Raw genomic sequence first — 23,301 nt, forward strand, 5'->3', positions numbered from 1 at the left:
TGCTGCCACTAGGAGGCTGACACTATGCACAAAAAAAAAGATAGCTCCTCCTCCGCAGTGTACACCCCACCGACCGGCAGAGAATTCCTCAGTTAGTGAGAAAGCAGTAGGAGAAGTAACAGAATAGGTTGACAACATAAACAACTCAACTGTAACCATTCAACCAAAGTAAGAACAGGAGCTGTAAAACATGGGAGGGTGCTGTGTCCCCCAATGAAGGCTCCGAGAAACAGATTTTACGGTAAGCAACCCAAAAATCCTGTTTTCTCGTTCGCCTTATTGGGGGACACAGAGACCTTGGGACGTCCCAAAGCAGTCCCTGGGGTGGGAAACAAACTTCCATCAGGCCAGCGGACTCACCACCGCGGCCTGCAGAATCCGTCTACCTAGGCTGGCGTCCGCCGAAGCGTAGGTGTGGACTCTGTAGAATTTCACAAACGTGTGAACCGATGACCATGTTGCAGCTTTGCAAAGCTGCAGTGCGGAAGCTCTGTGGCGCACCGCCCAGGAGGCACCCACTGCTCGAGTAGAGTGGGCCCTGATACACGGAGGGGCTCCACGACGCTTAACACGGTAGGCTTCCAGGATAGCCGATCTGATCCAGCGAGCAATGGTGGCTTTTGACGCCGGGTGACCTTTCCGCGCTCCATCAGGGATAATGAAAAGAGACTCTGTCTTTCGCAAGGAAGTCGTCCTAGACAGATAGACTCTTCCCGCCCTAACCAGGTCCAGCTTGTTCAAGGACCGCTCTCGGGGATGAGTTGGATTCGGACAAAAGGACGGGAGCACGATATCCTCGTTGAGGTGAAACGAGGACACCACCTTCGGAAGGAACGAGGGCGGAGGCCGCAGAACTACCTTATCCTGGTGGAGAACCAGAAAGGGAGAGCGGCACGAAAGAGCTGCCAATTCCGACACGCGCCGGACGGAGGTGATGGCCACCAGAAAGGCTACCTTCCAAGAAAGGAGAGAAAGGGAAATATCCCTGAGGGGTTCAAAGGGCGGACCTTGCAGAACCTCAAGAACCAGATTAAGATCCCATGGATCCACGGGCGCCCGGTACGGCGGGACCGTGTGAGCCACGCCCTGAAGAAAGGTCTTAACCTGAGGACGGGAAGCCAACGTTTTCTGAAACAGAATGGACAGCGCCGAAACTTGACCCTTCAGGGAACTGAGGGCAAGCCCCGCATCCAATCCTGCCTGAAGAAACGCTAGGACTGAAGGGAGCGAAAAGGACATGGGAGCGACGTCATTGGTCTCACACCAAGTGAAATAGGCCTTCCAAGTACGGTAGTAAATCTTGGAAGATGATCGCTTTCTGGCTCGGATCATAATAATAATAATAATAATAATAAATTTTATTTTTATAGCGCCGACATATTCCGCAGCACTTTACATTTCAGAGGGGATTTGTACAGACAATAGACATTACAGCATAACAATAATCACATACAGTAGATTATAACACATACCAAGAGGAAAGAGGGCCCTGCTCGCAAGCTTACAGTCTATGAGGAAAGAGGGAGACACGAAAGGTGGGTGGTAACAGTTACCCTGAATTGTATGGACCAGTCATAATGTTAAGTGTGTAACAGTACAGACACAGAGGGCTAATGGAGGCATAAAGCATGTGGGAACATGATGCGGGGAACCTGGTTATGGTAAAACTTTTGGCTCTACCACACAGGGATAGATTAGGTTAATGTGTTGGGGTGGTAGGCCAGTCTGAATAAATGCGTTTTCAGGACACGCTTAAAATTGTGGGGATTGGGGACTAATCGTATTGACCTGGGAAGTGCATTCCAAAGAATTGGTGCGGCACGTGTAAAGTCTTGGAGACGGGAGTGGGAGGTTCTGACTATTGAGGATGCTAATCATGGTCTGAATTACGTGGTCGGAAAATCCTGCTCGTCTCAGAACCTCGGTCTCAACAGCCACGCCGTTAAATTGAGCGGCCGAGAATTGGGGTGGCAAATCGGACCCTGAGACAGCAGATCTGTTCTGTCTGGAAGCTTCCAGGGGGCGTCCGCGAGAAGGTTGACAATGTCCGCGAACCAAGACCTTCTGGGCCAATTCGGGGCGATGAGAATGACCGGAAGTCCTTCTGCCTTGATCTTCTTCAACAGCTTGGGAAGAAGAGGCAGAGGAGGGAACAGGTAGGGAAGTTCGAACTGGGACCAAGGAACGGCCAGGGCGTCGGCGCCCACTGCCAGAGGGTCCCGAGACCTGGACACGAATTGTGGGACTTTCCTGTTGAGGCGAGACGCCATGAGGTCTACATCCGGGGTTCCCCCCGAAGGCAGAGCAGATGAAACACTTCCGGATGTAGGGACCATTCTCCCGCCGCGAGACCCTCGCGGCTGAGAAAATCGGCGGCCCAGTTGTCTACGCCGGGAATGTGAACCGCGGAAATTGTCGGGACGGAAATCTCCGCCCAACGAAGAATCTTGGACACCTCCGCCAGGGCTGAAACACTCCGTGTTCCCCCTTGGCGGTTGACATATGCCACCGCTGTGGCGTTGTCTGTCTGAATCCATACCGGCAGTCCCTTGAGGAGCCTTTCCCAGTGGACCAGAGCAAGATGGATCGCTCGAATCTCCAGAACGTTGATCGGTAGCGCTGATTCCCGATCCGACCATCGACCCTGAACAGTGTGGTTGCGGAACACAGCACCCCAACCGAGGAGACTGGCATCTGTGGTTACTATCTGCCAGTGAATGGGAAGGAAGGATCGACCCGATAGAATGAGAGGTGACGACAACCACCAGTTGAGAGACCGCTTGATCCGGTAAGAAAGATGGACAGGGCGATCCAGGGACCGAGGCGACCTGTTCCACTTCGACAGAATGGCCTGCTGGAGAGGCCTGGCGTGAAATTGGGCAAAGGGAACTGCCTCTATCGCCGCGACCATCTTTCCCAGGACCCTCATGGCTGTACGGAGGGATGGGAATCACGAGGTCTGCAGCGATCGTACTTCCTGCTGCAGAGAGAGAATCTTTTCTTGTGGGAGAAAGACCCTTGACCGACGAGTGTCGAACAGAAGACCTAGAAAGACCAGGCGTTGGGTAGGAACCAGACAGGACTTTTTCCTGTTGACGATCCACCCGAAATTGGAAAGAGTGTCCAGGACGATTGACAAACTTTGGTGAGCCTGTTGGAATGAGGGAGCCTTGATCAGAATATCGTCTAGGTACGGGAAAAGAACGAGGCCTCTGACTCTCAACAAAGCCATCAACGCAGCCATGATCTTCGTGAAGACTCTGGGAGCGGTGGCAAGACCGAAGGGCAGTGCGACAAACTGGTAGTGGTGCTGTCGAATCGCAAAGCGCAGGAACTTCTGATGTCCGGAGAAAATTGGAACATGTAAATAGGCATCTTGGATGTCTATTGAGCACATGAATTCCTGCTCCTCCATGGAGGCGATGACCGAGCGAAGCGACTCCATGCGGAAGTGGCGAAGGCGGACCCTCTTGTTGAGCAGCTTGAGATCCAAGATGCGTCGAACTGCGCCGTCTTTTTTCGGCACTACAAACAGGTTCGAGTAGAACCCCGTGAAGCGCTCCGATTCGGGAACGGGCACAATCACCCCGGAACTGAGGAGAGCGGCGATAGCTGTAGAGAACCCCGGGATCAAGGCTGGATCCTTTGGAGGCCGGGATTCGAAGAAACGATCCCGTGGGAGAGAGACGAACTCTATCTTGTATCCTGAGGATACGACCTCCCTGACCCAGGCGTCCTCCACGGCGGCCAGCCAAACGTCCCTGAAGGAAAGAAGTCGACCTCCCAATTGGAAAGGCCCCTCGCGTGCCCGATGATAGTCATGCTGAAGTAGACCATCCAGATCTAGATCTGGACGGTCTGCCCTGGGAGGAGTGGGGTCGCCAGGAAGGAGTGGGTCTGAAGGAAACTTTCCTTCTCTCCTGGCGAGCCTGCGGTCTCTGTTGGCTGGAGGAGTTGTCCGCCGTATTGAAACGGCGGAAAGTCTGAAAGGGTCGAAACTGACGCCTTAGTGGGGGTCTGCGAGGCTTGGACTGAGGGAGGAGTGAACTCGTGCCTCCGGTGGCGTCCTTAATAATCTGGTCCAATTGGGACCCAAAGAGGCGCACCCCCTGAAAAGGCAGGTTAGTGAGGGACTTTTTAGAAGACAAGTCCGCTTGCCATGCCTTTAGCCAAAGTGTACGTCGAATTGCAATAACGTTGCTTGACTCCTGAACTGCACAGGATGCAGCATCCAAGGAAGCGGAGAGAAGATAGTCCCCAGCATGGGAGATCTGATTGGCGAGATTGGCCAAATGCTCCGGTTGCGCCTTATCTAAGATGCCCTGCCGAAGGTCGTCTGCCCACGTGGCTATGGTCTTTGCTGTCCAGGATGAAGCAAAGATTGGACACACCGCCGCTGAAGCCGCTTCAAAGGCAGACTTCGCCAGGGATTCTATAATCCTGTCATTAGAATCCTTTAGGGACGCCACGCCTGAAAGCGGGAGAACCGTGTTATTGGATAGCCTGGACACGGGCGGATCGACCGAGGGAGAGGCCGACCAGTTGTCCGTGAGCTCCTTAGCAAATGGGTAGAGTATGCCGAGACGTTTTCCTCTTTGAAAGCGTCTGGTCGGATCCTCTCTTTCCTTGGTAAAAATTTTCCCAAACTGGGAATGGAAAGGAAAAACCCTGGAGGGAGTTTCTGCCCGTCTGAACGAAACCTCCTGATCTGAGGATTTCGCAGGGGAGTCAGCAATATCGAAGGTATGATGGATCGCAGCAATGAGGTCCTGCACTGTGACCTTCATGCTTGCATCCTGGTCTGAATCCAGCTCTAAAATCCCCTCAGATGACCTGTCCGAAAGCGCTTCCCCTGACTCGGGAGAGGAGGCCCGAGAGGGAGACTGGTGAGAAGGGCCATGCGGTGAGATGGGACTAGGAGAGGATTCCGGATGGGAATCTTGCCTGGGTCTTTTGCGACTACCGCTGGCTGATTCAGATGGAACAATTTGGGACCTGCTTGGCCCTGCTGAAGAGTCCAGGGGCAACTTATCAAGGACGGCCACCAGGGAGACTGAGACACCCTGGTGAGGTCTGCCACTGACTGAGATAGCGAGAAGGCCCAGCCAGACATGGGGGGCTCACTCTCACCTGGGGCCGCAGATGGCTCCTGGACGGCGTCAGGCTGAATTGGATTGCTACAATCCAGGCAGAGGGGAGTGGACTGGCCTGAGGGAAGTTTGCGATTGCACGAAGAACATGCAAAGTACTTGACTAAAGTGCAGGGGGGGGCGGTAGAGCGGGTACGATCAGACTTAGACATAGTGAAAAGCTGAGGTAATGCCGGAAGGTTGGGGGACAGAGGGCGGAGAAGGGTCAGTCTGCAGTGCAGAGCTACTCACGGTCCGGTGTCCCCAGAAGCGATGCTCTGCGACCTGTCAGTGGATGCAGGTCAGAGCGAAATCCGGCCGACAGACCTCCTGGGAAAAAAAAAAAAAAAAAAAACAGCTGGAGAAGATGCTGTCCAGTGAGGAGCTGGTGCCCGGCTAACAGGCTGGGAAAATGGCGCCGTCCTGAGAAAAAGCGCGCCTTAGGAGAGGAGGGAGGGCGGAGCACCACGCAGGGTTAACGATTCACCGCCCTCTAGCCAATAACAGGCTGGGCAGGTGAAGGACAGGCGGTGGGAGGGCCTGGGAAGAGCGGGAGAGAAGCCCGCTTAGAAGAAAGGGGCGAGGGGCGATGGGCAGCCAGGTAAATAAATATGAAGCCGGGGCCTAATACTCACCCATCCACGATCTGTTACCTGTCTGAAGAAGTCTTGCGTCTCATCCAACCGACAGGCTCTGGTAGGCGAGTGGGAGGGAGACTGGCGACAAGGACCCCTGGAGTCGCTGGCACGTCTTGGTGTCGGCGTCCGTCTGGCTGGTCCTGCCGCGGAGAACTGCAAGGATACGGGGTGGCAGTACACGCCGTACTTGCAGACTCCATGTGGGAGTACAGATGTGACTTTTCACTCTGTATCCCTCCGTAGAACCTGAAAAGGAACGACGCACGACGAGGTAGATATGGGTCTAATAAAAGACCCGTGTCCACCTCCTACTGACACTAAGCTAAACTGAGGAATTCTCTGCCGGTCGGTGGGGTGTACACTGCGGAGGAGGAGCTATCTTTTTCTTTGTGCATAGTGTCAGCCTCCTAGTGGCAGCAGCATACACCCAAGGTCTCTGTGTCCCCCAATAAGGCGAACGAGAAATGAAACCCTTCTGGATAATGATAAAAATCTCAAACTCATTAGAACTGTTTTTTAAACAAAACATTCATCCTGATGTCTCCCCCCCTGTGGTATGGGAGGCCCACAAGGCGGTCATAAGAGGGGAACTCATAGCTTTATGTTCATTTACCAAAAAAAGTAGAGACAAAGAAATCTTATCCATTATCCATCAAATTAATACTCTTGAAACTGTACATAAAAAATCCTTAGCAACCCAAGCCCAAGAATCCTTGAAAATCCTGAGGAACAAATTAATGGATATCTTAAATGTTCGCTCCGCAAAAACTTATCTAAGCTGTAAGCAGAAATTTTATATGCATGGCAACAAGGGAAGCAAACTCACTTCCTCGCTTTTAAAAAAAAAAACAGATCGAGCATTCATACGTAAAATCAAAAATGAAAATTCCCAAACAGTTTTCAAGACAGCCGACATAGCTCATACATTTACGCGGTTCTATGAGGCCTTCTACAACTTGCCCAGACCCATTTCAATGCAAGACCCTATGAAGGCAGAGGAAAGAATTACGGCTTTCCTTTCTTCTATTGACTTACCAAAAATTAGCTCAGCAGACAAGGACATATTACTTGCCCCAATCACTATAAAAGAAATTCTAGAAACCTTAAAATCAATACCTAAGGGCAGATCGCCAGGTCCTGATGGTTTCCCGATCATATATTACAAAAAAATTTGCTGATATCCTCGCCCCACACTTGTCTAACCTATTCAACGAACTTTTAAAAGGCACCCCTCTACCCAAACAAGCGTTGGAAGCTTACATATCTATTATACTTAAGGAGGGGAAGAATCCTGAGCTGTGCAGCAGCTACCGCCCAATTTCCCTGTTGAATACAGACGTCAAGCTCTGGGCAAAAATCTTGGCTACCAGGCTAAGTGGCCTTATACCCAAACTGGTCCACCCTGACCAAACTGGATTTGTAAAGGGGAGGGAAGGGAATGACAACACGGCCAGGATTCTTCACTCCATTAACTATGTAGTCAAAACAAAAACTCCCCTAATTCTCTTATCGACTGACGCTGAAAAAGCATTTGATCGTGTAAACTGGCACTTCATGGAAAAGACACTTGAAAAACTTGGGTTCCCTAACAATTTCGTTAAAGCCATATTTTCCTTATACTCAGACCCGTCCGCTAAGATAAAAATTAATGGGATATACTTCCAGTCCTTTGACATTCGAAATGGCACACGACAGGGCTGCCCCCTCTCACCCACTCTCTTTATATTAGTAATAGAAACATTAATACAAGCAGTGCGTCAAAACCCAGATATCAAGGGATTAAAAATTAAACACACTGAGCAGAAATGTGCAGCTTTTGCGGACGATCTGCTCATCCTTATTACTAACCCCAAAGTAGCTATGCAGCACCTAATTGAGCTATACCACAATTTTTGCGAACTATCGGATTTCAAAATCAATTGGGACAAATCGGAGGCATTAAATATATCGGCTCCAGAAGAAGACATCCCCTTCCTTAAGAGCACGACACCATTCAAGTGGCCAACACACCACATTAAATATTTAGGAATTTTCCTTACCAAAAATCCCCCAGACCTATACAAAGAAAATTTCGTAAAACTGATCAAGGCAATCGAGGGACAACAAATGTCTTTTGACCACCCATACCTCTCTTGGCTGGGAAGGATTAATATAATTAAAACACACATCGCACCTAAGTTAATATACACAATGTCCATGGTGCCTATTCCACTCCCTAAAACTTTCTTTTCATCCCTCAGGAGAGATATCTCACAATACCTTTAGAGGTTCAAAAAAATCAAGACTCTCCCGACTTTATATGGGGGATTAAACCTCCCAGACTTCTCTTCTTATCACAAAGCCATTCACATCACTAGGTGGCTTAGACTCGCGCGTGTCTACCAATCGCCGAAGCACAATAACCTGTAACTACTTCTCCTTAGGAAAAATGCACACCAGTATATCTGGAACGATGTATCTCCCCCGCCCATTTAAAAATGGACCCAATTACCCTAACTACTTTAAAAACTAAAGCTGACTTAAGTAAAACTTGCACGATATCTGAAAGGTTATCCGCACTAACACCCACCAGTGTTATACCCTACCTTCTAAATCCCAACTATGACGACATTTTCGATATGTGGTGCCGTCTCCCAATTCAGACCATTCCCCAGCTAGATTTAGGAAAGGTTTCTTTATCAGATATTTGGCCTGAAGGTGTCAGCATGTACCCAAAGAACTTCATACAAGTGGCCCACGCCTCTGAAATCTTAGCAAAATTCAATGCTCAATACACTAAGACCAGTAGTTGGTCCTGGATGGACATGCTGTTGAAATTACCCATGCCTATCCCTGGACTGCTCTCCAGAATATACAAAAATATTGTTTCCTTTTCTAGTCCATCGAAACCAGTTTGCTTACTTTCATGGGAGAAAGAATTAGGCATTACGTTGTCAGACTCAGAAGTACATAAAGTTCTGGCTAACTCAAAAGGGTTCTCCAGATGCACCTTACTACAGGAAAACTCTTACAAAATCTTTACGAGATGGTATAGGACACCCGAGTTCCTGCATCATCTTGGACTAATTGAGTTTAAAATGTGTTGGAGGTGCGGCCTGGGAGTGGGAAACATGTCTCATATCTTCTGGACCTGTCCCTTTCTAAAAGACTTCTGGTCAGGGGTCAACAAAACACTTATGGATCTAAAGCTGATATCCAGAAATCTGTCTCCTAAAGAAGTACTACTTTCTTGTCCCACTTCAAATTGCAGGTTAGCCAAACTTGGCCCTCTGGCTCTAATGTTGAGCGCAGCTAAGCATTTAATCTCATCCCACTGGAAGAGTACTTCTCCACCTCCCCTTTCCGAATGGTTTGAAAAAATTAAACTAATCTACAGAATGGAGGAACTCTCTAGTTGGGAAACCCACTCTCACCCCTTCTTCTTAAAAGTTTGGACCTCCTGGAGGCAAAAATTTGCCCCTACTTAGCCTCTCTCAGCCCCCAGGTCCCCCTTTTCTGAGGGTGACCTCCCAAACACAGGTCTAAACCCCTCAGTTGGTAGATATTCTCTACTTTCGCATTTTCTATCCCTTGTCTACAATCCCAACGCCTCACAAGTACCCTTCGGTCTTCCACCATTATGACAATCATACTTTTATCTATGTAACCTTTTTGCTCCAATGCAAAGTATTAACATTGTTGATCTTGTTATACTCTTGTTGTACCTTTTGGTTTGACTCTGTTAGTCGAACTCTCTACTCTTGGAATACACTGCGTATCTTATTGCTAAATGTTTTTCCTGAAAATGTACTTTTCAGCTGTATTACCGCTTTTATTTTCCTCAATAAAGAAATAAATTACAAAAAAAAAAAAAAAAAAAGTGACTTGCTGTGATTGGTGCGGTGTGACAGCACCAATCACAGCAGTCACAATAGGTGGGGTGTTCGCAACATCTCCTCGCCAGAAACTATTGTTCAGCCAATCAGAGCCGAAGTGGTTAATCTAAAATAACGATCCCCGCTCTGCTAACCATCTTTACCTCAGAGCTGGCGTGCAGAGCGGTTGTGAGACCCAACTGTGTTCCTGGGATAAAGATTATTTGGTGGCCAGTATGATTCCCCCTCCCACAATCAGGGCTGTGGAGTCGGAGTCGTGGAGTCGGAGTTAGTTTTGGTTGGAGTCGGAGTCGGAAGAAATGTACCGACTCCAGCTTTAAAAAAAAGGTATTAATATTTCATAATTGAACTTTCATATGAATTTTATAAATGTTACTCAAATATATATGTTCTATCAAACTATGAACAACAGTGATAAGCAGTTCTGCTGGAGATAGAGACATTTCTTACTTCTTGTGTGTCACTGTTCTCCACTGCCCTTATCTAATCTTATACTTGGTTAACCTCATGCTGCCCCAACCCCCCTACTTACAATGTATGAAACTGAAAGTGAAAATGTGTTGCAAATTCTTAGTAGTAAAGCTCCTCCTCTAGACTAGATCATACTAGGTGTGCGTCTTCCAAGCATCTCACAGCTGCCTGCTACTCAGAAGAGGAAGACTGTAAGAAGTATTATCCTTTCAACAAACTTTGCATCAGTTAACTGTGAGTACATGAGGAATAATAACAGTATTACTGACTACTATATCAGTTGTACGACCTGGCAATAATTTTGTACAATTGTTTTTAGGAAAAACAATTGTCATTTGGATTGTGAATGCAGAATTAAAAACCTGAGAATGTCAAAGAAGCATCACATTAAATCAGCTGTATTTGAACATTTCACCATCACTCAAGATAGAAAACATTATGTCTGTCAGTGTATGACAAATGATCCAGACGAAAACAAATGCTGTGAAGCCAAGATGAGTGCATATTCAGGCAAAGATAAAAATGCTCCTACCAGAGCTTCTAATCTAAAGAGACATTTACAGCGCTTTCATCCAGAAGTACTGAAAGCAGTGGATCAGAAAGACTGCATCCAAACCAAATGAACCAGTGCCCAGCTCTTCCAGCCAAACAAAGGAGCAGAGAACTTTGCAGCCATCAGTTACAAGATATTTTGTCAGTGACAAAGTTACTGTGACAATGACAGTAGATACATTTAAAAAACAGATCATAGAGCTTGTTGTAAAGGATAGTGTGCCTATTTCATTATTTTCACGACCAGCCTTTATGTGTCTGAATGGGGAAATGGCCCGCAAGCTTGGTGTTTCTCTGGAGAGAGAGAGTATTAGAAAATTAGTAATCGAAGAAGCTTTTAAACAAAAGGAAGAACTTAAAAAAACTCTCAAGGGACGCTTTCTGTTTCTTAAAATGGATGCCTGCACACGTCACAGAGTGAACTATTTTGCCATCAATGTCCGATTTGTTTGTGACAAAAATGAAATAGTTACCAAGACATTGGCAGTAAAAGACACCAAAGGTCATCAGACCAGTGAGTTTCTCCAGGTCTTGGTGGAAAAGGTTCTGCAAGACTATGAACTTAAAAAAGAGCAAGTTCTTTCTGTCGTAACTGACAATGCTTCAAATATGATAAGTACTATTAAGCTAATGAATGAGAGTAATGATGGTGACCAGCAGCTAGAAGAACATTCTGGGTCCACAGACACAGAAATGTTTGAAATAGAGGAACACAGTATTGTAACTGAGGAGCAAACTGAAGTTGCTTCAGATGAACAGCAACATGATAGTTTAGATGATCTTGTTGAAACTGTGTCAATATGTTCTTTCATTCATCACATGCGCTGTGTTGTGCATACGCTACAGCTGGCTATAAGAGACAGTCTGCAAGAAGGACATGCTGCTGCACTGATTGGCAAGGTGAGAAAATTGGCTACTGTTGCCAGAACCCCTAAAGTTGACTCAATTTTGAAGAGACGTGCTGGAAAAGGGGCAATTATTGATCAAGCCACACGATGGGGCAGTACTTACTTAATGATTCAGCGCTTGGTTGAACTGAAAACCTTTCTTGTAGACATGGCTAACCCTCAACTGACGCTAAATGAAAGTCAGTGGAATCAGGTGACTGAGCTGGAAAAATTGCTAGAGCACCCATTTACAGTGACTAAAAAATTACAAGCAGAGGACTTAACTCCAGGTATTTTCTTAAAGGAGTGGAAGAACCTGATGTTTCGCCTGTCCCAAAGAGGAGGGTTAATTGCAAGTGGCATTGCTACATCAATGAAACGGAGAGAGGAGCTACTATTACAAAATAACATTCTTTTGGCAGCTGTTTATGTAGACCCAATGCATCGGATTCTTCTAGATGATCAACAGCTAAGTAAAGGAAAAGAAGCTCTGTTTGAAATAGCGGTAAGGATGAAAAGGTTGCAGAACAGTCAGGAGGAATAAGAAGAATTTGGTCGTCCTGCCACATCTTCACCCTCATCATCAACTGATGAAGAATTTAATTTCGAAAAATATTTGGATCACAAGGACCGTGCAAAGCGTTCCAGCATAGAAGAGTCATCCCCATCAAGGAACACAGCCAGTACATTTCAGCAGAATTTTTCATGTGCACTAAAAGAAATTGAGAAATTTGACCGTTCATCAAAAATAACAGTGCAACAAGCGATTCCTCTGTATTCTGACATTGTCAGAGATGTTGCCCGAGTGGTTACTGCTTTGCCACCAACACAAGTTAGTGTAGAGAGGTTGTTCTCTGCTCTCAAAATAATTAGATCTGATTTGAGGGCATCCATGAAGGAGGATCTGACAGAAGCAATACTTTTTCTGAGGACAAATTTATAGATTTCTTCTTATTAACTGCATAAAAGTGTTTATTGCATATTTACTTACAGTTTAGAAAAGTTTATAAAAGTTATTTGCTATATTCTAATTGTATTCTAATAAATGTAGTTTTTGCTCTAAGTGGTCTGATTACTTATATGATGGTGAGAAACTGAATAAGCACAATGTTTAATATTTTACAACAGTAAATTTGTTGTTATGAATTGGCCATTTATGAAGGAGTCGGAGCCGGAGTCTGATAAAATCCAGGAGTCGGAGTCGCAACTGTGGCTTACCGACTCCACAGCCCTGCCCACAATCTCCGGCCTCTTGGTGCTGTGTACTACTGTGCCGAGAGATCCTCCTGCGGTCTCTCTCTTGTCTGCTTCGGGGCGGCCTGTGAGCATGTCTTTCCTTGGTTTTTCTGGCCTAGAGCAGGAAGATAAGACTCTGCCTACAGTTCCGCTCTGGAGCACAGGCATATCATTAACTTAAAACTTCAAACATTGATTACACAAGAACCAAAGACTGATGTCTTCACCTCAGGTATCATTTTAATCAGTTTAACACTGCCAACCTGACAATGCCTGTAGTTTGCCTACCAAAATTCTTCAGACAGGTTAGCTTTAACATGCTCTGCAAATCTCGGACATGTGCATAACTTTCTTTCCCTCAACTCATTACGCCCCTGTAGCCGGGTGTATGCTTCCTGGCTTCAAAAGGTACACTCTATGCATGCCTGGAAGCAAAGAAGCCTAATGTCAACTGAGGACACAAAAATTAAAGCTTTTTTTTTTTTTTTTGCTTCTGGACATGCACAAGTGCGCCTATGAATCTAGGAAGCATACACCCTGCTTCAAAAACACAATGAATTACGGGAAAGATATAGGATACCTTCTCTTACAAATCATGTTATCATGCCCACAGGAGCGTAATAATATGCTGAGTGGGACAACTAATCTGAGGGAAAAAAATGCCCTGTCAAGATTAATTAGCATATTAAAAACAGACTCTCTCCCTTTGATGCGGGCTGCTTAGAACAGCTTACATGAGCCTAACAGCCACGTATCGAATCACGATCTACCTGCGGCTGTTAGCTAGTTAAATGCCACTGTCAAACTGACAGCGGCATTTAACGCAAGCTTCCGGCAAGCGCACCAGAAATCCCGCCCATCCGTGACCCCGTCATGTGATTGTAGTTACCGATGGGTTGGCAAGACAACCAGAGGTCTGCAGCAGACCTCTATGGTTGTCACTGCTGGATTGTTATCAATTTTGCCACATACAGGCGATCTGATCATCGCCTGTATGTAGCAGAGCCGATCGGGTTATGGCACCTTCTAGTCTCCCATGGAGACCATTGAAGAAGGCCAGAAGTTAAAAAAAAAAAAAAAAAGTTTTTAAAATTATTAAAAAAATAAAAATATAAAAGTTCGTTCTATAAGATTTGGTAAAGGTGGTGTGATTAATCCTTGACTCACTCCTAATACTATGGTCCACTCGATCTCGTGATATACCGTATTTTTCGGATTATAAGACGCACTTTTGTTCCCCCAAATTTTTGGGGAAAGTGGGGGGTCTGTTGTGAATTTGCTTTCTGGCCTACCTCTGGTTACTAGTGAAGGTAGTGGAGCTGGTTATATTGACAGAGGGGTCGCGAGTTCTCTTTCCGGGCTCCCTCTGGTGGTTACAGAAGCTAATGGAGCTGATCTAATTAACAGAGGCCTGCCACCTGATAATGAGGAGGATGACTGGAGATCTGGAGTTTCTGACTGGATTTGAGACAGCCGACTCCCTCTATCCCTGCTGGTGATTTTTTCCTGCCTCCTGAGGTCTTAGTTTCCAGCTCAGTCCCTGCATGCTCAGCTAAGTGTTCTTTTGCTATTGTTCACATTTGATCTGGTTTTATCTATTTCAGTTTTGTGTGGTCAGCCAGCCCCGGCTGGGGCTGTGCTGAATTTCCATCCTTATGTTACTGCTTGTGCCAGTTTGTTTTTGTCCCTTATTAGATTGGCCTCTTTTTGCTCTGCTTTCAGAATATACCAGAGTGCTGATATAGTGGGCGAAGTCTAGTGACTTCAGTATTTTTCGATCAGACGTGTTTGGCATTTTTTGCAGGGTTTTTTGCATGATTGCAGACAGTGTCTTTCCTTTCCTGTCTAGTCAGTGTGGGCCCCATAGTTTGCTCAGTCAATTTTCCTACCTGCGTTTGTGTTTTCATCTTGTCTCACCGACAATATATGTTTGGGGGCTATCTATTCCTTTGGGGTCTGCTCTGGGGCAGTTTAGATTTCCCCTTTCTTGCTTTAGGCTTATTTAGTTCTCTGGCTGTATCAAGGAGTCTAGGATCATCGTAAGTACGCTCCACGGCTACTGCTAGTTGTGTGGATAGGATCAGGGGTCTGCAATCTGCTTAGTTACCAACCTCTCTGGTTTTCTGTGGCTTAGCTTGGTCTTGCTTTACTCCTCGGTGACCCAATCATAACAGGGGTGCGTCTTATAATCAGAGTCTGTGTGCAGCTGTGCTACAGAGTGGGGGGGGGCGCTCTGGCATGGTGTCAGGGGGCTGGGCTGGCTGCAGAGAGAGCAACTGGTCACATGCTTCCGCTCATTAGGCTCATGTAATATTCCCTGCACCCGCTAACCATCACCTCAGTGCTGAAGCCGCGCCGAGTTGGTAGACAGGGGAGCGGTGCATATTACATGAGCCTTAATCCCCCCCCCCCCCGTTCACTATATTCACCTTCCGATGATGGCTCCTGCTTCCAGCATCCCCGTGGCTCTTCCTGTGTCTGTGCTGACATACTCCGCCTGCGAGGGCGCGCGGCAGCAGCTGCTCATTCAGGCAGTTCATTGTAGCTTTAGGACCTTCCGTCACGTGACCAATAGGACCTGCGGTCACAAGATCTGAATCTGAGCATGTGCCGCCCCCAGCGGCCATTTTCTGGAGGCCACCGCATCGCAGCATTGGAGCTGCCGGGGCCTCCGGGCTTTGGGGAAATGCTGGCGGAGCCCCGACGCTGCACAAAAAGCCGCCGCCGCCCCCCAGCACAGAGCCCCCACGCTGCTGAAAGAAAAGCTGCAGCCGCCCCCCAGCTGCTGAAAGAGGAGCTGCCGCCGCCCCCCAGCATATAGACCCGCAGAGAGCACTGCTGCCACAAATTAGGTAATAGGGGTGGAAACTCTACTTACACCTTCGCTGTGAAATGCCCCCTCCCTTCATCATCGGGACCACTCCCCACCCACCATATGCAGATTGGTCCGCACCCGCCCTATAAGACGACACCCAGCATATAAGACGACCCCTGACTTAAGAGTTTAAAAAATAAATATATATATATATATATATATATATATATATATATATATATATATATATATATATATATATATATATATATACACACACACAGCACTCAAATTATATGTGAGGGCAGTGGATACTTTACTGATCCTCAGGTGGCAACGTTTCAACGGTGACCAGTCTTTATCTTTTGATAAAGACGGGTCACCGTTGAAACGTTGCCACCTGAGGATCAGTAATGTATCCACTGTTTTGACATTTAATTTGAGTGCTGCCTATTTTTTTCCTTTTGTTAATTTGGCTGTTTGGACACTGCTCGAGAGAGAGAGAGATCGAGAGAGAGAGAGAGATCGAGAGAGAGAGAGAGATCGAGAGAGAGAGAGATCGAGAGAGAGAGAGAGAGAGAGAGATATGTTCACATAACCCCCCACTTAATCCTCATTCAAAATAAAACAAAAAATTAAAAAATACATATTTGGTATTGCCGCATTCTGAATCGCCCGATCAATATAAAAAAAATTAATCCATTTGCCAGAATTACGTTTTTTTGGTCGCAGCAACATAGCGAGCATAGAGTAACTCAAAAAAACACCTCATAAAAAATAACCTCACCAAAACCTTGTCAAATGACATATAAACTAGTAGGATGCAGCAGACCCCCACTGACAAAGGAAAAATAGTCCGCCTGCTAATACTATGGGCGTCCTATGCAAGCCACATCTGTGTGCATTTTTCCTACTAAGCAGTCAGCCCCTACATTATTTAGGCGAGTGGGTGGATCCCATCAATGGAGTGCACCTGCACTGCTCCAGCCTTTACCAGTGGGGGCCTGCTGCATCCTGCTAGCGCATTTGTCATTTGACAAGGTTTTGTCGTATCAACATTGTAAGAAAAAGCAATAACGGGTGATCAAAAGATCATATCTGCACCAAAATGGTATCATTAAAAACGTCAGGTCGGCATGCAAAAAATAAGCCCTCACCCAACCCGAGATCACGAGAAATGGTGACGGTACGAGTATCGGAAAATGGCGTTTTTTTTTTTTTTTGTTTTTTAAACAAACTTTGGAATTTTTTTTAACCACTTATAAAAGAAATCTAGACATGTTTGGGGTCTATGAACTCGTAATGACCTGGAGAATCACAGTGGCAGGTCAGTTTTAACATTTAGTGAACATGGTAAATAAAAAAAAAAAAAAAAAAACTGTGGGGTTGCACTTTTTTTTTGCAATTTCACCACACTTGGAATTTTGGTCCCGCAGAAAACAAGCCCTCACACAGCCATTTTGACCAAAATATAAAAAAAAAGTTAATAAATCAAACACTATAAAGAGCTTGTTAGGCAGGGGGTTTATAAAGGAAGAGAGAATTGCTGGGGGTTTGGAGGGCATGGGGGACTGTTCGGTTCCCTTTACCACAGAGCTCTATATCCCCTCAATATCAGTTACAGGTTTCTCAAAACTATAAGAATAAGGATCCGCAAATATGAGTTTACAAATCACAGCGACTCTCCAAACTTCATAAATGATAAATGGAAAAAATTGACTGTCTCCAATACAGACATTGTACATGAAAAACTACCCGACTATGGGTTCCTACATTGTAACCCAGCAGGGCCATTAGTACCTTCCAATAAACCTTACCTTTCTATGTCTCCACACTGTTTAGGTTTGGTCTTTATATTCTTGGATGACTTTGAGCTGGGAGTCTGCTTAGAAACTACAGGCACCTCAATAACAGATGACTTGTCAGATATAGCGGACTCGTTCTATAAGATAGAAAAAAAAAACCCAAAAACTTATAAATCAGACACTATTTCAGTTTTCTTAATGGGTTTCAAAACACAGCAACTACCAACATCTCATGTTACCATTAGCTTTACATTTCTGATCGAGGCCAACCTTAACTTTTCAGATGAAACAATAGTCAGGTGAGGCACACCTCAGATAAGGTATGCCCCATCACAGAGGGCAATTTACTGCTTAAAGGGAACCCGTCACCAGGTTTGGCCAATACAAGTTATAGCCACCACCTTCAAGACTTATCTGCAGCATTGTATAATGCTGCAGATAAGCCCCTGATCTGACCTGCAAGAGAAGAAAAATAACTTATACTCACCTGCAGGGTGGTACAGTCTGATGGGAGGCGCCAGATCAGGACCTGCAACACCCATTTTTTGGCAATGCCACCCTCCTGCCTGCTTCACAGGCTCCCCAGCATCATGCTCCTGTGCAGGGGTACTTAACTGCCCTGTTGAGGGCAAATTACTGCAGTGTGCAGGCGCTGAGCCCATCTGACCTTTCCCACCACCTGCGCACTGCAGTACTTTGCTCTGCCCTCAACAGGGCAGATAAGTATGCCTGCGCAGGAGCGCAATGCTGGGGAGCCCGTGAAGCAGGTAGAAGGGCAGCAACACAAGATGGGAGGCGCTGGACCAGGACCTGCGGCATCCATCGGACCGCCCCTCGAGTGAGTATAATTAAAGTTATTTTTCTTCTCTTGCAGGTCGGATCAGGGGGCTTACTTCAGCATTATACAATACTGTAGATAAGCCCTGAAAGGCAGTGGCCGTAACTCGTATCGGCCAAACCTGGTGACTGGTTCCCTTTAAGACTAATGATGGGCTCTGCATTTGCTGCATTTGGTGTCATACGCCTGCCTCTGCTGCATTTGGTGTCATACGCCTGCCTCAGCAACTCAACCTCCCTACCTGATGCTACATTTTCTATTATGCATTTCATGGTGGAAGAGACCACTAAAAGATGAAAAAAAAACCCCTGCTTTTCTAAAACAACTTTTGACATAACCTAGACTGGTGTTCCCTATCACTGGTCCTCAAGAGCCACCAACAGGCCATGTTTTCAGGATTGTATTGCACAGGTGATTGATTTATTGCCTGGGCAAGTGCACACTAAGAAAATTTTGAAAACATGGCCTGTTGGTGGCTCTTGAGGACCAGAGTTGGGGGAACACGGAGCTAGACATAGAGGTCTGGTTGTTTTGACCCCCACCAATCATTAAAACCAAAAGTGCAGAAGCACTTAAGCCAAGCATCTTCATTTCATCCACTGGGGGGGGCATTTAGCACAAGCACCAGCTAAAAACGTCAAACATTTCATTATGCAGAATCTTCTAAAAAGTGCAGATATACCAACTTACCAAATCACTGTTAATCATCCATGCTAACTCTTCATCTCGCTTCAGTTGCTCATTCAGCTCCCCCTGTACATGTTCCATATGCAACCGTTGCGCCTCTTCCTCCGCTAGCAGTTTTTGAATGTAATCCTCACTGGCCTTACGTTCTTCCTCTTCTCTATTAAGTCGCTCTGCTTCAATCTGAGAAGACATGACATGGAAAGGACAAAAGTCATTACAACTAACCCCTTTGTAACCAAAGCCAGTTTTGACCTTACTAACAGAGCCCAATTTTTCGCATTTGATGGGGTAAGATCTCTGAGATGCTTTCGCCAAATCCAGTGCTTCTCAGAATGTTTTTCTCATGACACTTTGTACTTTAATCACATTGTAATTCACTTCCGGAATTAATCTTCAGGTTTAGTAACTATCTAGACACCACTTAAGATTTACAGAAATTAACATTCAGTGGATGTTACAGAGTGAAAATTGCAAATGTGTCCAATACATAATGCCCAGCTTGTGCTCCTGGAGACACATGAACCATAAATTGTTAAATAGATTGTCCTGGACGTCTCACATTGAGATAGGTCATCAATTTTTGGTGGGGTTCCAATATCCCCACTGGTAAGCTGAACATTTCTTTGACTGTGGCACAAACAAAGTGATGTACAGGCTGAATACAGCAGTCCCATATATTGTTTGGTGGCCGCTGGTAAGTACTGCAGTATATTTACTTCAATGGTTGATTAAGCGCTGTACCTGTGTGTAGCCCCTAAGCAGTATTGTGTTGGTGTTCCGCCCGTACATGGTTTAGTACAGGCTGCTGCCAAAGATGGTTTCAGTTGGTAGGTGGGTGTGCTGGTGTTCCCATTAACTTTAGTTTAAAGCATACATACCAGCAGGATTTTCCTCAGTAACCTAATGCTCAGTAACCTGATGCTGCTGTTCTCCACGCAAGATGGACGTGGGACCCTCGTGGACTTCTGCGGATCGGGGTAAGTATATTGGTGTTTTTTTATTTTGATATTTATTCCTCAGGCGACAATGGCTTCGGGGATCAAAGTGACAAGTGACGGTGAGTATGTACTCTATGTTATATGTACTGTATGTCTATATGCATGTAGTGTATGTAGTATATATGTATGTTGCATGCATGTAGTATATATGCAGTATATATGTAGTATGCATGTTGTATATATGTAGTATGTATGTTGCATGCATGTAGTGTATGTATGTTGCATGCATGTAGTGTATGTATGTTGCATGTAGTGTGTATGTTGCATGTAGTGTGTATGTTGCATGTAGTGTGTATGTTGCATGTATGTAGCATGTAGTATGTATGTTACATGTAGTATATATAGTATATATGTAGTATGCATGTTGCATGCATGTAGTATAGATGTTGTATGTATGTTGCATGCATGTAGTATATATGTATTATGTATGTAGTATATATGTAGCATGTATGTAGCATGTAAATTTTTTTTTTTTTTTTTTTTACATTCAACACATTAGCCGGATGATGGGACTACTACTGTCCCATCATTGGCTAATGTGTCAATCACTGTCATGGTAGCAGGCATCGCCCGATGGGACTTGTAGTCCCATCGGGCGATGCCTGCACAGACCCACGGAGCCTGCACAGACCACCGGCAGGCCGGCACAGCCCCCCGGCAGGCCGGCACAGACCACCGGAGCCTGCACAGCCCACCGGCAGGCCGGCACAGCCCACCGGCAGGCCGGCACAGCCCACCGGCAGGCCGGCACAGCCCACCGGAGCCTGCACAGACCACCGGCAGGCCGGCACAGACCCCCGGCAGGCCGGCACAGCCCACCGGCAGGCCGGCACAGCCCACCGGCAGGCCGGCACAGCCCACCGGCAGGCCGGCACAGCCCACCGGCAGGCCGGCACAGACCACCGGCAGGCCGGCACAGACCACCGGCAGGCCGGCACAGACCACCGGCAGGCCGGCACAGACCACCGGCAGGCCGGCACAGCCCCCCGGAGCCTGCACAGACCACCGGCAGGCCGGTACAGACCCCCGGACAGTCGGCACAGCCCCCCCCGAAGGCCCGAACTGACGGCGCATCATGATGCGCACAGACAGCGCATCATGATGACGTCATTTCGGCAGCCAATCAGAGCCACAAAAGTGGCTCATTGCATTTTGGACTTCCGATTCCGGTATCCGATACGAAAAAAGTATCGGTACTCGGTATCGGAATTCCGATACGGCAAATATCGGCCGATACCCGATACTTGCGGTATCGGAAAGCTCAACACTAATCGTTATGCATCTCAAGGTGGGTGGCCTTGGGATGGAGGCTTGCTTTTGTGATCAGCAGAGCTGATCTTTCGTTCCAATGTGTCAGGGAGAAGTCTCCAGGTAGCTGGTGAGACGGGCGGAACCAGTTACCTACAAACCCACCCAGGGGGTGTGTTTAAGAACGCTATTGTAAAGTATGTATGAGTGGTTGAAGGACCTGTGATGGTCATAGCCATGTGACCCGGTGGGCGTGGCTACCGACCATATAAGGTGGCCAGGGTAGGTCACATGGAGTGAATGCTTGGACCTGGTTGGTCCGCTTTGGAAGGTCCCGTCTGAGAGAGATAGGGCTGTCTTCCTGACAGCAAGTGAACGCTGTGTTTAATGGCTGCTCGTGCCTGATAGTTTCCTGGAGGGAATGGACGTCTGCAACGTGGTGAAGCAGCCACGAGGTAAACCCAGAAAGGGGATATAACTGTGAGGCTAAGAGAGCCTGTGTGCTGGACATGGCACAACCTGTGTGACCACAGGGATAACAGAGTGAAGCTCTGTCATGGACGCTATGCTGTTAATATGAACTTTATGTTGCCGGTCATGGTTTATGATGCCTAAATAAACCGCATGGACTGTGATTGTTTTATGGAAAACCCGTGCCGGATGTGGTTATTTGGCTGCCAAGCGAGTATCCCCTACCCGAAAGACAGCGCTACCTTACACATCATTGCCGTTCACGGATGCTGCGCTCGCAGCAGCTCACTCATCCTGGACGGTCGCATCTTGGCACCTTCCGGGTTTCAAACCGTTCAGACATGAATTACGGCGTGGGACAGAACGACGGACAGGTGAGGGATATGATTGTTTTATTTTTGTTTTATAGCAGGAGGCGAGAGCGTCAATAGAATGGGCGTTATATTCACCTGTTATTTTTAAATGAAAAAGGAAAAGTGTGTTTTGTTTTTATTTCAAATAAAAGGACTTTATTCTGGCTGTGTGTTTATTTACAACTATAGGGTTAGTAATCAGGAGGTGTCTTATAGACGCCTCTCCATTACTAAGCCATGGGCTTGATGTCACCAGACAATACAAAGGTGACATCAACCCCACAAATATGAACCCCATATGCCACCACCACAGGGCAAGAAGGAAGAGCCGTGCAAAGCACCAGAATTGGAATATCTAATAGATGTGCCTTTTCTGGGAGGCTGCGGGCTGCTATTTTTAGGCTGGAAGTAGGGCAATATGCATGGCCTCTTAGCAGCCTGAGAATACCAGTCACCAGATATTGGTTTTAGCATGGCTGGTTGTCAAAAAAGAGGAGGGCCCCAAGCCGCTTTTTCACATTATTTAAATTATTACAAATACGGTGACGGGACCCCTCTTCTTCAAGATAACTAGCTTTGTTTAAGCTGACAGGTGAGGGTTGCGGCCCACAGTTGTCAGTATTACCTGACTGGTTATCAAAAATAAAGGGGAACCCACGCAGTTTTTAAATATATTTATTTCATTTGTAAGGCAGGCGGAGGTTGATGAATACTCTCATTAGCCGATGCCTGCTCTCGCTGTTATCAGCTGAATACAACGCTCAACATTCTTCCCTGCTAGCGCTAATGGCAGCACGAACAGGGGAAAATGACGAGAGCGGTCTTCAGCACCCAGTGCCTGGGAACAGTATGAACTGTGCTGCCGATTCCCAGGCACCGGTACGTGTCACACTGATGACACACGGATAGTATTTTTGTATTTGGCATTTTACAATTATGTATACTTTGTTAACTTTTATATAACTAATTTTTCGCTGATAGAGGACTTTTTGTGGGACGAGATGCCATTTTTATTTACATACAACTGTTTGATCACAATTTGCACCACCTCTAGGGCGTGTTTTTTTCTCGGGTCAGATCACTGGGGGCTCAGCAATACCAAATGTGTACTTCATTTACTTTATAAAAAAAAAACTGTACTGACATTTTTATGCTTTTACATTCATTATTTTTTGTTTGATTTTTTCTTTACTAATATCTATTATTTAAAAATCATACCATGTGATTTCTGGATTTTTTTTCCTGTTTTGCAGTTGAAGTGTACCTGTGATAAAAAATTACAGACTTCTGCATTCTTT

General features: G+C 46.4%; 1 protein-coding gene across 2 annotated transcripts in view; it reads right to left on the reverse strand.

The window, feature by feature from the left end:
- The window catches only part of RNF168 (ring finger protein 168), a 90,323-nt gene that overhangs the window by 23,064 nt on the left and 43,958 nt on the right, over nucleotides 1–23,301 (reverse strand). For both annotated transcript variants that reach the window (XM_073576592.1, XM_073576593.1), the window contains 2 exons: nucleotides 18,937–19,113; nucleotides 17,421–17,545 (listed from right to left, as the gene is read on the reverse strand). In XM_073576592.1, the coding sequence (XP_073432693.1) occupies nucleotides 17,421–17,545; nucleotides 18,937–19,113 (302 nt within the window). The remainder of the gene's footprint in view (nucleotides 1–17,420; nucleotides 17,546–18,936; nucleotides 19,114–23,301) is intronic.

Source organism: Dendrobates tinctorius, unplaced genomic scaffold (genome assembly GCF_039654945.1).
Source record: "Dendrobates tinctorius isolate UK_male_01 unplaced genomic scaffold, ASM3965494v1 ptg000049l, whole genome shotgun sequence".
In the NCBI taxonomy this organism is placed as follows: Eukaryota; Metazoa; Chordata; class Amphibia; order Anura; family Dendrobatidae; genus Dendrobates; species Dendrobates tinctorius.